The sequence below is a fragment of the Kwoniella mangroviensis genome (assembly GCF_000507465.2).
Source record: "Kwoniella mangroviensis CBS 8507 chromosome 1 map unlocalized Ctg02, whole genome shotgun sequence".
NCBI classification, from domain to species: domain Eukaryota; kingdom Fungi; phylum Basidiomycota; class Tremellomycetes; order Tremellales; family Cryptococcaceae; genus Kwoniella; species Kwoniella mangrovensis.
Window position 1 is genome coordinate 251,686 of NW_027062534.1, and position 13,599 is coordinate 265,284.

General features: G+C 44.3%; 5 protein-coding genes across 5 annotated transcripts; 4 read left to right on the forward strand and 1 right to left on the reverse strand.

The window, feature by feature from the left end:
* Positions 1-357: 357 nt before the first annotated feature.
* I203_105166 (uncharacterized protein) lies at positions 358-1,193 on the forward strand (the record flags this gene model as incomplete). Its single annotated transcript, XM_019144338.2, has 4 exons — positions 358-409; positions 477-536; positions 612-803; positions 892-1,193. 4 exons carry the CDS (start codon positions 358-360, stop codon positions 1,191-1,193), a joined length of 606 nt encoding a protein of 201 aa, XP_019005673.2.
* A 355-nt stretch (positions 1,194-1,548) lies between these two features.
* Positions 1,549-3,126, forward strand: I203_105167 (uncharacterized protein; the record flags this gene model as incomplete). Its single annotated transcript, XM_019144339.1, has 6 exons — positions 1,549-1,604; positions 1,691-1,749; positions 1,816-1,912; positions 2,004-2,106; positions 2,263-2,607; positions 2,686-3,126. The coding sequence occupies 6 exons, from the start codon at positions 1,549-1,551 to the stop codon at positions 3,124-3,126; spliced, it is 1,101 nt and encodes a 366-aa protein (XP_019005674.1).
* Positions 3,127-7,160: 4,034 nt separating this feature from the next.
* Positions 7,161-8,081, forward strand: I203_105168 (uncharacterized protein; the record flags this gene model as incomplete). Its single annotated transcript, XM_065517705.1, has 5 exons — positions 7,161-7,225; positions 7,313-7,450; positions 7,560-7,802; positions 7,864-7,934; positions 8,008-8,081. 5 exons carry the CDS (start codon positions 7,161-7,163, stop codon positions 8,079-8,081), a joined length of 591 nt encoding a protein of 196 aa, XP_065373009.1.
* A 678-nt stretch (positions 8,082-8,759) lies between these two features.
* I203_105169 (uncharacterized protein) lies at positions 8,760-9,059 on the reverse strand (the record flags this gene model as incomplete). Its single annotated transcript, XM_019144341.1, has 2 exons — positions 8,760-8,961; positions 9,025-9,059. 2 exons carry the CDS (start codon positions 9,057-9,059, stop codon positions 8,760-8,762), a joined length of 237 nt encoding a protein of 78 aa, XP_019005676.1.
* A 423-nt stretch (positions 9,060-9,482) lies between these two features.
* Positions 9,483-12,987, forward strand: I203_105170 (uncharacterized protein; the record flags this gene model as incomplete). The annotated part of the gene is made up of 8 exons (XM_065517706.1): positions 9,483-9,505; positions 9,593-9,671; positions 9,740-9,770; positions 9,897-10,015; positions 10,272-10,494; positions 10,560-11,427; positions 11,482-11,867; positions 11,930-12,987. 8 exons carry the CDS (start codon positions 9,483-9,485, stop codon positions 12,985-12,987), a joined length of 2,787 nt encoding a protein of 928 aa, XP_065373010.1.
* Between the last annotated feature and the right edge of the window lie 612 nt (positions 12,988-13,599).

Consider the following 13,599-nt stretch of genomic DNA (forward strand, 5'->3'; position numbering starts at 1 on the left):
GCTTTAGACTCAGGTCAGGCCCGACAGTACAATGGAGGTTAACGACTTGAAGGGACTTGTCAAAGGAGTGATGGTATACGTATGTGTTTAACATGTGATTGAGCTTGGTGTTTTTGATCCTAATTATCGACCTCTGAATGAATGTATGGAGTCAAAAATGGTTTTCCGATCATTGAGTCTGTGTGGTATGATTATAGTGACTTATCCGAACAACGGCAATCGTGTGGAGTGAACTGTTGTAGATTATTTCGATTTGTGCATAAATTCCGAAAAGAGAAGAAACAGACTCATTTACCGACAAGAAACAGAAGCAATACGAGATTCAGATACCGAGTGATCTGACGAACACGAGCTCAAATGTCATCTACGTTTTATAGCAGGTTCTCTTCGTTCGCTCGATCTTCTTCATGTGAGTGGCAGTAATTCAATTCGTCATCTGACTTAATCTGACGGATTTGTGCGCATCGGAATTCCAGTCAGCCCGAATCTAGGTCGAAGTAAATCTTGGACTTCCGGGGGTCAATCTACTGCTGGAAGTGAGTATCGATACCCCTATGTCACTCCGGGGACGTGCCCAAAACACATGATTGATTGTTCATTACCCTGTTTAGCTGGGCGGACAGGAAGTAACAACTCGTATTTCCATCAGCGACCCAAAATCAGAAAGGATGGTGATAAGAAGACACTTGATACATTAATCAACCTCAGATCCGTAGGCGACGAATATGAAAATGCATTGTCAACTGAGAATCACGGGCATTGGGGATTCTTATCATCTAATCAGACGGATCAATTGCCTCGAGGTAAGTTCGATCACATGGAAGTACCGTAATGGATCATTGACCGAGATGATGTGCATTGGCGCTTTACTGTATTTTAATGTATATTCAGCTGTTCGACCTCAATTTTCAAGATCGAATTCAAATATATCACAATTGTCCAGTTCGTCATGCGGATCCGGATGTGATATCAGCGAAAAATGGATTTACAAATCCATGCGACGTCGGTCCAGCAATGGATGGAACTTTGAGCCGAGCCTGAATCTGATCGGGGAGAGTAGTATCGATACCCTTATCGACCAAGCTTCAATGTGGAATCATCAAGAGGAGGAGGAGGAGGAGGATTTTACTTCTGAGACAGAATCGAATGAGATGGACATTGAGAGTTACCAATCGAGCAGTAGTGCCACATGATGTGATGAATTGCCCCAGACAGAGATCCAAGTCGTGAGATGCCAGGCCGATAAGGAGTGCCGATCAGGAGCTACAAACTCACCAATCACTGTATAGGCTCTCGGTGCTACACTCATCGACACGATCAGCTATCGAGATTTATCTCATGTTACATTAGACAGAGTTTTAAATTAGCCACTTGAATTCTGATGGTTGGGTCTTTTTGCCACGTTACTGACAGCGCACGGTGTACGCGTCTTTTTTCGCGAGTGATTCAAAAATCCATGCCACCACACCTTCCTTACCTTGATCTCTTAGCCAGTTGGAACCATACTGCTGATCAACCGATATCGCAAGCTGCAAAAGGATACATACTATGCGACCTATAGCTTGTTTGCTGGTCGTTCTGGCCTGTGTCGCCTGTGCTTTCGCGTAAGTTCTGGTCTATTACCTTGGTCTTGCTTGATCTTGGGTTTGGTCTAGACAGTAAGGCTGATCTTGTGATCTGTATTGCGTAGATGGACAAAAGAGGATTATGAGATATTCGATCTGGTCAGTGCGCTCGAAGCTGCTGAGGGTGAGTATGACTTGTTTCTTGACAGTATTGGGGTTATGGTCGGCTTATTTGACGGTGTTTGTATAGGCAAAGGAATAGATTTCTACAAACATGTTGGAGTAGATTCATCAGCTTCGACAGCTGAGATCAACAAGGCATACAGGAAGAAATCGTTAGAACTACAGTATGTCCCATTTCTCTTCCCCCATTTCACACTCGGGTGACGCGGTTCGCACGATATACTGATTGAATCAATCCATATTGCTCTTGAACAGTCCCGATAAAAATCCCCGGGTGAAGAATATACAAGAACGATTTGCGAGACTGGGTGTAATAGCTCAGATACTTAGATCACCAGAGGGAAGGGAGAGATATAATGTAAGTTTTCAACTCAACTGGACTTGGGAGCTACCGGTATCATCAACCCCCCAATGCTGTTGAGCATTGATAGTATCATTCTTTCCCAACCATGACCCGTGCCATCGTCGTCTGCCGCGTGACGCGATCGCGATCAAGCTGACACACCCTGTTTAGTTCTTCTACAAGAATGGTGTTCCCAAATGGCGTGGAACAGGCTACTACTACTCCCGTTACCGACCAACTTTATCCCACACGCTCCTTTTCCTGGTTTTCCTCACATCGGCGTTCCATTATCTAGTCTTGAACTTGAACTACAGGAAACATCAAAGAAGGATCGACTATTTCCAGAATGCCGCGAGAAATTCTGCGGGTGTGTTGGGTGTGAGCTCCGGTCAGAATGGCGAAAAGGTCACCGTACCCGTGCAAGGTAGGCGGAGGAAGGTCAGGGTACCGATGATTGAAGGGATTGACCAAGGTGGGACTTTGGAGTTGGTAGTCGTAGGCAATGACGTTTTCATCGTGAGTAGGAGATTGCATTCCCCTTGCCTCGGATCCTCTTGCAATACTGTGAAGCTCACATATCCGTTGATGTTATAGCCTCACGGAGACGGTACTCTCGAGCCTATTGCAGGTCTCGCTCATGCCCCGTCCGTCAGCCAAACATGGTTCCTATCTCTGTTCTCCTCTCTCTACTCGAAAGGTCTCGCCAAACTTCCTCCCTCAGTTCAGGATTCAGTACCTCCCTTCCTACGACCCAGCGTTTCCGCTCAGGAAGCAGACTTGATAATTGATGAAGAAGAAGCAGAGGATGATGGTGGCTCTACTATTGATACGCCTACACCAGTCAACAGAGCACAGAGAAGACAACAAAATAAGAAATCTAAAAACTCCAGTGCCAGTGCAAGTGCCAATGCGACACCCAAAGATTCCCCAACTACGACCGAGTTGGAATCTGGCGATGAAGGTGTTCAGAAGAAGAAGCTGGTCGGTGGGAAAGCTGGTGCGGCCAGGAGGAGGAAAATGGGATTGAAGAAGTAGACAAAAGTCCTGCACGATGCGATATGAGAGAATATTCTGCATGCTTTGTGGTATCTATATGACAATGGTTGACTGCCATGAGAGACTCGCACAGTCGCATACACCTAATGATGATTTTCCGGAAAATTAGACTCAACCCAGGATGGAGATATGGAGACTCATTTTTGCACTTACATACCTGTTTGAGTCCTGTCGGCTATCATCATTGCTGACTGCCATCTGCAAGGATTCATTCATAAGACATCGTTCCGGATATGTAGCTTATAAGCATGATCGTGATCGTCACCATGACTATCGTTCACAATCCCACCAAACGATTTCACCGTGAATTTACGCACTTTGACACGTAAGTTTACGTTTACGTTGGAAAATGCCTGGTTGATTGCCGAAAAGAGATCTGCAGGATCGTCATGTACGTATGTGTATACGTATACAGCACACTCGACGGTACGTCGGCGTTATACGATTTGGGAGATCTTCTTTGAGGACAACGACCGATTTGTTATGGTATACTGGTTGGACCTTCGGTTAACCGAAACCCATACCAATCGAGTACATACATAGCGGGGAGAGCGGGATTGAATATACCCCCTAATCTTCGTTGGGTCAAATCTCATCGTTCCAGCGGCTACTACGGCACTTCCCACCATCGTGAATGAATCCGGTCAAATAGGCTCTGACTTGTCTCTGAAGTCTATGGATTGTCCGGTGAAATGTCTCTGAATCGGTTGGTCCATCGCAGCATGTATACAAAGTACTGCTAGTAACATCAGTGCTGCAATAGTGTAGCACGTACTACTTACTGTATGGACCGTTGCGGCAATGCGTCTGGTATTTATGTACGATCACGCCACCACCACCTAATTGTGAGGGGCGTTTCAGATGAAAACAGGGGCGGCAGCAATTATTCTTCCGAGCTCAGACCTCACCGGTTGGATGACGGAAAAACCGGAAGAAAGAAACAAATGGAACCGATGTGCCTTTGTTTATTACCACATTTATTAATATCCGATTATCCCTTATGATCACCGTCATCTTCTCTTTCTTCAAGAAGATCACCTCGAGCACGGTGATGTGAGACAAATCATATTTGAGACATTCGAAGACAAAGACAAAGGACACAGCAAGGAAGGAGCATGACAGATGCCCGATACAGACCCTCCCCCAGTTTCTGCGGTATAACTCTGTTGTACTGCATAGCTTTTGGCTTTATTCTTCGAGGACGGTAAACATTTACGTGATTTCCACCTCCGTCATGATTCACGATCGGTGCAGAAGATTTATACGAAAGTGCTGCTCTCTCTGGTCTACCCCTCTGCTTGAAAGGGTTTCGTCACCGATAGTGCGATATATGCATATGCCGAGAACTAAGGCTGCAGGATGTACAGGAGATGTCTCGGATGAACAGTTTGGCTTGTTAGCGCCGCTCAACACTGTGTTCTTGCTTCCTCCAGATGGACGGCTGCTGCAGGGGAATGCATGATGCAGCTTTGTTCGGACATTCCTCTTGACGTAACCACATGGTGAGATGTCTCATATCATTGATACCTACATGACGAGTAGTTCCAGTCACAGTAGAAAAAAGGGATACCCTCGATGTAGAGTTTGCTGATTCACCGAGTAAAGAATCAATCCAATCATCTTGTCATCTGTATTCCTTCTTGTGCATGTTTACTTCATCATCTTCATCATCAGTCAATCGTCAATCACAGCATCCTGCAACATCATTGTCTCGTCTCATCTCAATTATCACCACATTTACACGATCATTCGCAGTTCAAGGGGTATCAAAGATACCTGAAGATCCCGGAGTATAAGTTTAGGATTTTAAACGTAAAAAAGCTTCCCCCAGGAACTACGCTAGCGATTAGCTTGGGTTTTTGGTTTCTTACCTCTTCCTTTGGTAATTACCTACGGTATCTCCGACTACTGGCTTTTCCTGCAGAAAGTACATACCTACACATAGCACAGGTGTCCAGGTGTCGGTCTCGGTGTTTGATTTGGATACATATCAGCAAGAAAAAGGGTACAGAAAGAGTGAAAAAGTCAATTTAGTCGTTTCAGTTTCAATCTTTGAAATCCTCCGGAAAGTCACCATATCGATAAAGAAAAAAAAGGCAAGATAAAATTCAAATCACATTCGAATTCGAAACTTAGATCAACAATTTGACACTCTCATCATATCAATATCGAAGCAAGTTTCATCTTCAAGATACTGTACCGACTGCATCTTAGTTGGTGACTACTTCAAAACTTTATCAACGATCAAGACTTACCTTGACAACAGCTAAACTAAGAAAACACAGCTTGATCATACGCGTTTGGCTTGTTGTATCAAGTATAAGCTAAAGATAAACTTGAATTACGAACCGAATATCAAATATCAATACGAAACGAAAAAGAAGATACCGATTGTCTTTCTCTCTCGTTTTATACCTCTATCCGTTGACTTTCGCCATGTAAGTTTGGAATCTCTTTTCCCCCTATAATTCGATTTGTATGATCCGAAAGGCGGTGTTACACATCACCGTCACCATCACCATCACCACCACCGTCATAATGGCATCATGAAACATATGCTGATCAATACGAATATTATTATTACTTCCTTCTCCTTGGCTGCTGCGATATAATGCGCCATATAATGCGATAATGCGATAATGCGATATAACCGAACGCCATTCCTTTCGATCATGGACTGCGATCTCACTCACCTGATGATGGTCTTTTTTGGTGTTGGACAACGCTATGCTTTCATTCTGTCCTTCTTCTATGAATGATGGGACCGTCGGGATTAACTGTTCTTCTCCTGTCTGAACCTGGGATCTGGACCTTTGGAACCTCCGATGGGATGGATCTATGCGTCTTACGGACTTTCTCTTGCTCCTGCGCTTGCACCTGCCCCTGCTCTTCACTTGATGAAATCGTTCCTTGGTGACTTGACACACATACACAAACATAAAACACATCGCACCGACCTATTGAAAATCCCTTCAAACGGCCTCCTTCGCTCCTTCGCTCCTTCCTTTTGCCACTAAATTAACTCTAAATCGGGTCCGTATGATCCTTCCACATGATGAACTGAATGATTCCCTCTCGAACACGTCACTTCCAACTTGAACCTGAACTTCGACCCCTGCCTTTCATATGGATCTCTCTTGGACGTTTGGACGCTCGACGAATCAAACCAAACCTTCTTTCACCTTCCTGCACCGCACATCAAAACACCATATGATCGATCACTCGTTCTGTGATTAACGGTGTCCGATTACCGGATCTTTGATCTACATATAATGGATGAACTATCTACTTCTTCTTCTTCTCTTCTCGCCACCAACCCAATATCAACATAATAATAATAACAATCTATCATCTCAATACCTTGCTTGGATTTTATCACTCGAATTGAATTCTTATTACGTTTATAATCACAACATACTTTAGAACACCACTCCTTTCATTATAATACCCTTCTTTTACCTCCTTTTATAATCATAATCACCTCTTCAGCTGCTTGCATCTGTGTCCAACATACATCTATCTACAATACCGATAACAACAATTATCGTGATCATTCCTTTGTTCCTACCTTCCTACCTACCGTTCCGTTAATAATTAATAATAATCTTTATTTTACATCCGTTTAATTATAATCCAAGTCCAACGACCCACTCGAAAACAGATCTTCGTAGAGCGACCAAATAAGACCAAGACCAATAGCAACAACAAAGAACATTTAATCAAATACATTCGTTTCGACAAACACCTTTATCTCACATACGATCAAACAAAACAAAGGATCAACAAATAGACAAGTACAAGGAGATCGATTATAATACACCTTAAAAAACAACAACCATACGGTCGAATGGTAATAACAAACAAACACACAACTTATCTATATAGTCCACAATATTGTTCAATTAATTGAAACATTCAGATCGATCAATCACAGTAATCAGCACCATACTCTCTATAATAATATTATACACCATCAGCCGCATCATCCTCTGCAATCGATCAGATTGGATCAGATGCAATCAGAAGGTGAAGAAGATAATATGAATTTAGGTGGGATCAATCATGGTGATTTAGGCAGGTAAGTTTGTTTATTCCGCCACTATTCACATGGAACCCAAGATGGAGTATTGATTTTTTTGGGTCATCTTGGGGGTATTGGGTTTAGGACCTATCGAATCACACCTATACAATCACCGATCATCGGAGCTTCTTTCCAAGGTGCCTATTTATCTAGGTTACCTCTTGCTCCACCATTGATCTTACAGCTGGATTGTTGGGACTCAGATGGTGATTTGATAATACCGTAAGTAATTTCTAACTACACCGTGACTTGTATACTTGTACACGTGAGGTCGGTGTACCGGATTTTGTGTGAAGTTGGTGTTGATGTTGTGTTTTTTGGATGTTTTCAGGTACGACGAATTACCATTTTTGATTTGCCATTTGAGTTTACAAACTCCCGAAGAAGAAGATGCAGCTATGATCATTTCCCCAGAGGGAGAACAGGTCTCGATGCTTTACGGTACACTCGTGGCTGCACCGGCGGAGATGAATGATACTTCCCAAGCGCCTGGTATATACTTTGTGTTCCCAGACGTTAGTGTGAGATACGTGGGGAGGTTCAGGTTACATGCTTTGTTGATGCGTATAACTGGGTAAGTAAATTGCTTCTTCAGCCATTAGCGCTTTTGAGGCTAAATTGACAATGAAATATAGAGGTCCGCCACTTGATACGGCTACGACGGAACCATTTGATATTGTCAGAGAATCGGATTACATAGCTCCACGTGAATCTTCTTCGAATTTGGTTTGTCAAATGATAAGATAATGACTTGGCGCTGATACGACGCGATGTAATAGCTATAACGGAATTGACTCGCCATTTCGACTCTCAGGGAGTCGTCAGATTCGGATTACCCAGATCGGAATGGTGAACCTAGCAGCTGGTCTCGTTCTACAAAAGACTTGCATTCCAAAACTATTATAATCAGTCATCAGCAGGTCCTGGTATAACCATATCCATATCTCACCATACCATCATGGTCCGTCATCAATAATACACTTTACCCTGCAATTTAATACCCTTTTTATCGATTCGGTCAGAACTTGATGTTGAAGACAAATCTCATCTTTTGTAATTCGTTGTACAATAAACAATATACTATACCTATACCACATATATAATACGTTTAGCTACCAGATCCGATTTAGTTAACATGCTTTATATTCGTCACTGTTTTCTTCCCCTTGCTGTACTTTGATCTTTAATCAATCGGGGACGAAATGTCGGATTAGTCTCAAATAGATCAGCTTTAGCTGATGAAATAGAGGAAAAGAGAGAGTAAGAGGATAGAAAAATAGAAAGAATAAAATCAAGTATAGTAGTCGAGAACAAGCAAATATGCAGATGTTGTATACATTGTGAAAGGTATCAGTCGGATCGAACAGATCTCATACATCGATGCAAGGTATCAAGGTGACCTGAATCGCAATTCCAATCAGTCAAGTTTTATGATCCTCAAATCAATGATGCAAATGGAAACTGACTTACCTAGGGTATATATGTCTGCATAGGATTGTACAACGACGACAATGCGATTTGTCGCTTAAATTCAAGTCGAAGGATTATTCTGAAATGTCTTTTCTTGTTCTTTACGCTCTATCGTCCTTAGAGACTCTTCATACCTCTTCCTCCTTTTCTCTTCTATCTCAGTCAACTTCTGATCCCTCGCTATAGCTGCATCCAGCCTTGCGTGATTGATCGAATTGTATACGTGCGCCGTGAGGATGATGGCCATTGTGAATGCCGCTGCGCTATCATTTTATGATATCAGTATACTCGTAGAGACGAGAGTAGGTGGGGAAGGGGAGACTCACGGCATCGTAAGATCTTTGACGCTCAAGGGAGGCATCTTGTTTTTCCTTGTTCGTGATTCGGCAGGTTGACTGAGAATGTGCCAAGAAATGGGATGGTCAAATGAGACGCAGCCGTCGAAAGGAATGTGAAGTTGCGGTGAAAAACAAAGACAATCAGACCCCAACTCCGTCGGAAAGTATGTGTATGAGTCTAGCTCCAATCACCGTGGGAAAGTGGGAATCTCAATAATAAACGTTGAATGATCTTCTACGGTCGTACCCTCCCCGCGACTGGTTTTGTTTTTCCATTTCTTGAAAACAAAACACAAAACCAACATCAACAACACCAACGAAATCACTATCATAGCGTTGATTCATATTCTTCTTTTCTTTCCCGACCCCGACACTTCACTTACTACTGTCACTTACTATAGTCACTCTTTTAAGTTCAAGCTCTCAGTAGCGGCAAACGCATAAAGATGGCTGATGAGATTCTCCGCAAGTGAGTTTGACTCCCGACCACATACCAGCCTCTACCCGTGCCAACACACAGTTGAAGGACCATCTACTAATCGTGATAGCATGATAGTTCGGCGGCTCTGAATGCTCTGAAAAGACATCAGCTAGTCTCTTTGTCCAAGAGGTATGGATTGAAAGCTAGTGGAAAGGTCGGTCATAATTCTTAGCAAGCACGGAAAGGTGCCTTATGACTGACTTGGTATGATATATATTGTAGAATGTCGAGATGATCCAAAGGTTAGAAGATTGTGAGTGAAGCATCAAGAAAATAATCATAGTCTGCTCACCGCCTGACGTTTGAACGGCGTCGTCTTCATCGTTCCTCAATGGCCAATTGGTCAGAATTGAGCTCATACCTCAAATATTACGCATAGATGCTATAAACCATGCCAACGATCTCGACTTTTATATCCCTTCACCAGCTCCTACCCCAGGTACTAACATGCTATCGGCGCTGCCTCCGTTCGAACCAGCCACACCACTGGCTTCTCATGTAAGTCCACTGGTTTTCCTTCTCAAACGTTTTTTGGGTGATATGGGACAAGCGACATATACCTTATGATGAACAATACTATACAAGCTCAACAATCCTACTGTAGAATGAGGACCATTCACTTCTTCTTCTTAAATTCTGAAGGTTATCTAATGTACCACAATCCAAAACATCTTCTTGTTTTGCTTTGTTGTCAGATCAACGACGACAACAACTACACGATAGTCAAGCTGATAATTATACACCTTTGATATAGACAGTCCAGTCTTTCAACAATCTCCATTCTCTCGCTCCTACTCCTCTCAATCGCAAAGACTCGATGATGAGCGTACAATCAAGAGCATCTGATGCATGGGAGATGTTAAGCGAGAGTGGAGCCAGTCTTATCTCGCCGAAGAAACAGGGTGGAATGATCAAGTCAAGCAGTTGTAGTAGTTGGAAAAGTGCGACCAATGGTGAAGCTATGAGCGAGTTTGGAGGTAAGCCAGAAAACCTTTCTCGATTTCGAGAGAATTTCACAATGGACAAGCTGATGATGAATTAGGTCACCACAACGAGAAAGTATCTTCGACCAGCTCGATGAAAGCTCTGGCTACCTCACTCACCCGACGTGGATCTAAAATCCTACTGGGTAGAAGCACTTCAGCATCATCTCATCTCAGCCAAGCTGCCGAACCCGAACCTGAGCCTCAGCCTGAAACTGAACCAGGTCCAGTGGAAGAAGTCGTCGAATCGCTACCTCCCTCACCAGCATCTACCGTTGGTGTTCCCCGAAGACATTCTCGAATCACCTTGTTAGAAAGACCAAGCACAGTCCGACTCTGTTCGCCTACACCTACCTCGCCCAAATTTGATCCGCAATCCGATCAAGAGGATGAAGAACTTCCATTCTCCGGTAAAGCCAAAAACGTTCATAACCTGAAAGAACGTAGATCCATGGCACCAATCAGATCAAGCATTGGTTCAACGACAGCTCTCTCTCAGAATGGACTCGGTCGAAAATCATTGCCAGCATTATCAGGTATGACGTCGGCAAGTGTAACATCTATCTATCCACCGCTTCCGGTCCTTCTCCCACAATTTATGAAAGCTACTTCGCCGCCTGTACAGACTGTCCCAGGGTCATTCCCTCCTCTCCCTCCCACACCCAGTCGAATGGTGTTTGGATCGCCAACCGATGCTGGAGTAAGCAATCAACAATTCTCTGAAGCTGCTCAGGCGATCTTGAAAGAGATGAATTCTAAGTTACCTGGAGGAGTTGTATTCGGAGAAGAGCTTTTGAAAGGCAGAAAAGCCGAGATGGACAAATTAGTCCATGTCAATAAGCAGTTGGGAACTGGTGGATGGGGCTTAAGTAGCAGTACAGGTAGTACTGATAGGTTTGCTGAAGCGCATCACAAGGAATTCTCCAAGTAAGTTTACAGAAATCGTGAATCGTATTCAAGCTGACCTCTGACTTTGTACAGAATGCGATCAATCTCCAAAACGTCGCTTGCACCCAAGCCTAGTGCATCACGACAAATCTCATCTTCTTCTGTTGCTCAACTCTCGACAGCTCCTACGGTTCAAACGAAGCGCAAACATGAGCTCACTACTTCGACCTCGAGTGCACATCTCATTCCTTCTGCCCCCAGCGGCGCTCCTTTGACCGCGACATTATTCAATGAAGACGGACGGCATGCCAAGAGGTCTCGACTGTCTAACGGTCCAAACTATCTAGGATCCCTTCGAGAGGCAGGTAGAAGCATCGCTAATTTGCTTGGCGAGGAGAAAGGCAAAAGCACGGATGATATGATGAAGGTCATGAAGGAAAGAAGGGATAAGAGAAGATCGAGCTTGCTCAGGAAGAAAGGTATGTCAACAATCGGTATTCGTGCACAATCTAAGGTGTGGCTGACCGGGGATGTATAGCAGGACGTGGTCTTTCCTCCAGATTTGGGTTCCTTCGTAACAAGAAATCAATGGCTCTTCCACCAGCCATGCCTACTGCTCCTGCCGTATCATCACCTCCTGTGCCGGCACCCACGATGTCTAGGAAAACCTCTGTTTATGCGCCTCGAGATCCCCCGCATGGAAGAATCCCGTTCGATCTCGAAGCTTCTTTGGCTAGAAAGCCGACTGCTTCTCGTCGAAGATCGACTGATTTGACAAATGTGATCAAGCCCCATCCCGAGGTTCTGGAAGATATCCGATCACCGACTTCACAGGCCGTCCCCAAGGGACAGAAGGATAGAGGTAGATCAACATCCGCCCAAACAGTCCTAAGCCAGAGTAGCTCTCAAGCACCTCGACGAGCGCGAATACCAGACTTTGCTCCACCTGCCGGTATGCACAAAGCTGCCTCTGGATCGACTAATACTCTGGGCTTACCTAAGTCGACATCGGTCTCCTCAGGTTTAGCAATGTCAAAGAAAGCTTCTCAAGCTGAGATTATCCGAAATGCTCGACCTGCCCCGCCTCCTCCCCCGCCTTCGGCTTTCGAAACTCCTCGTGTGGGTGGATCATCAACTCGGCCGGTATCCATCAATCGATCATCAACATTGTATCTACCTACCGCATCGAGTCTCGCTAGAATGCAAGCGACCATCAAACCCAATCCTGATAGACCATTACCTATGCTTCCTCCTCCCGCGCACCATCATCCTTCCACGCCCAGGATTACCAGTACGGTCCAACCGTTTGGATCAGCTCAATCGAGGAATAATCAATCTTTCACTTCGAATTTCAACATGTCTAAGCCTGCTCCTACGACCTTGAAACCCAGGACATCCCAAAGTGCGATCGGTAAATCCCAATCTACCGCTGCTGCTCGAATTAGAGCTAGGCAATCTGGTCTCAGTGCTGTCAAGTCCAAGAGTAATTTGCGAGAGGACATGGAAGTGAAAAGGAAAAGATCGGAGATAAAAGCTAGGATGGAAAGGAGGGAGGAAGAGAAGGAACTGAGAGAGATGTTGGGTGATGTAGCAAGATAAGCGCTCGAGCAGAGCGGAGAGCATGAATATGAGAGATCGTGGATTGGTTGATACCCCTTTGTACGATACTATTGGATCGATTATGGTTCTGGTCTTTGTGACAAACATGTGAATATAGAGTAAAGCTTGTTATATGATAGAATCTGATAAATCGTAACTTGATATTGCTGGATTTGCTTCTGTGTATGTAATGTACTGTAGTACTGTATATGTTGGGTCACACCATGCTGGACGTGATCGAAGTTCCGAAGCGACATAACATAACCAATTACATAACCGGAACTGACCGTGCCTACCTACTCCTACTCATTCCCGATTCCCGGAATCACAGCAGCACCAAATCTTTAGATGTGATAAGGTGTCACCGACATCTCTATTTTCCTGGATCGCATGGATGCTAATCCAGAATTGGGGTTGCAGTCGGGGCAAGGGTAGGGGTAGTCCTAGGTGATCGGGAAGACTACACTAATTAGTGGGTTCCATAGGAATTGGATATTCCAGACGAAAGAGGGCGGAGAGGGTTACAAGAGAAGGGAAGTGAGGTGTGATGTCATACCTTGATTCCGGTAGGTACGGTGTACGGTGTACGGAGTGCGGGTGCGTCAGAGTGGA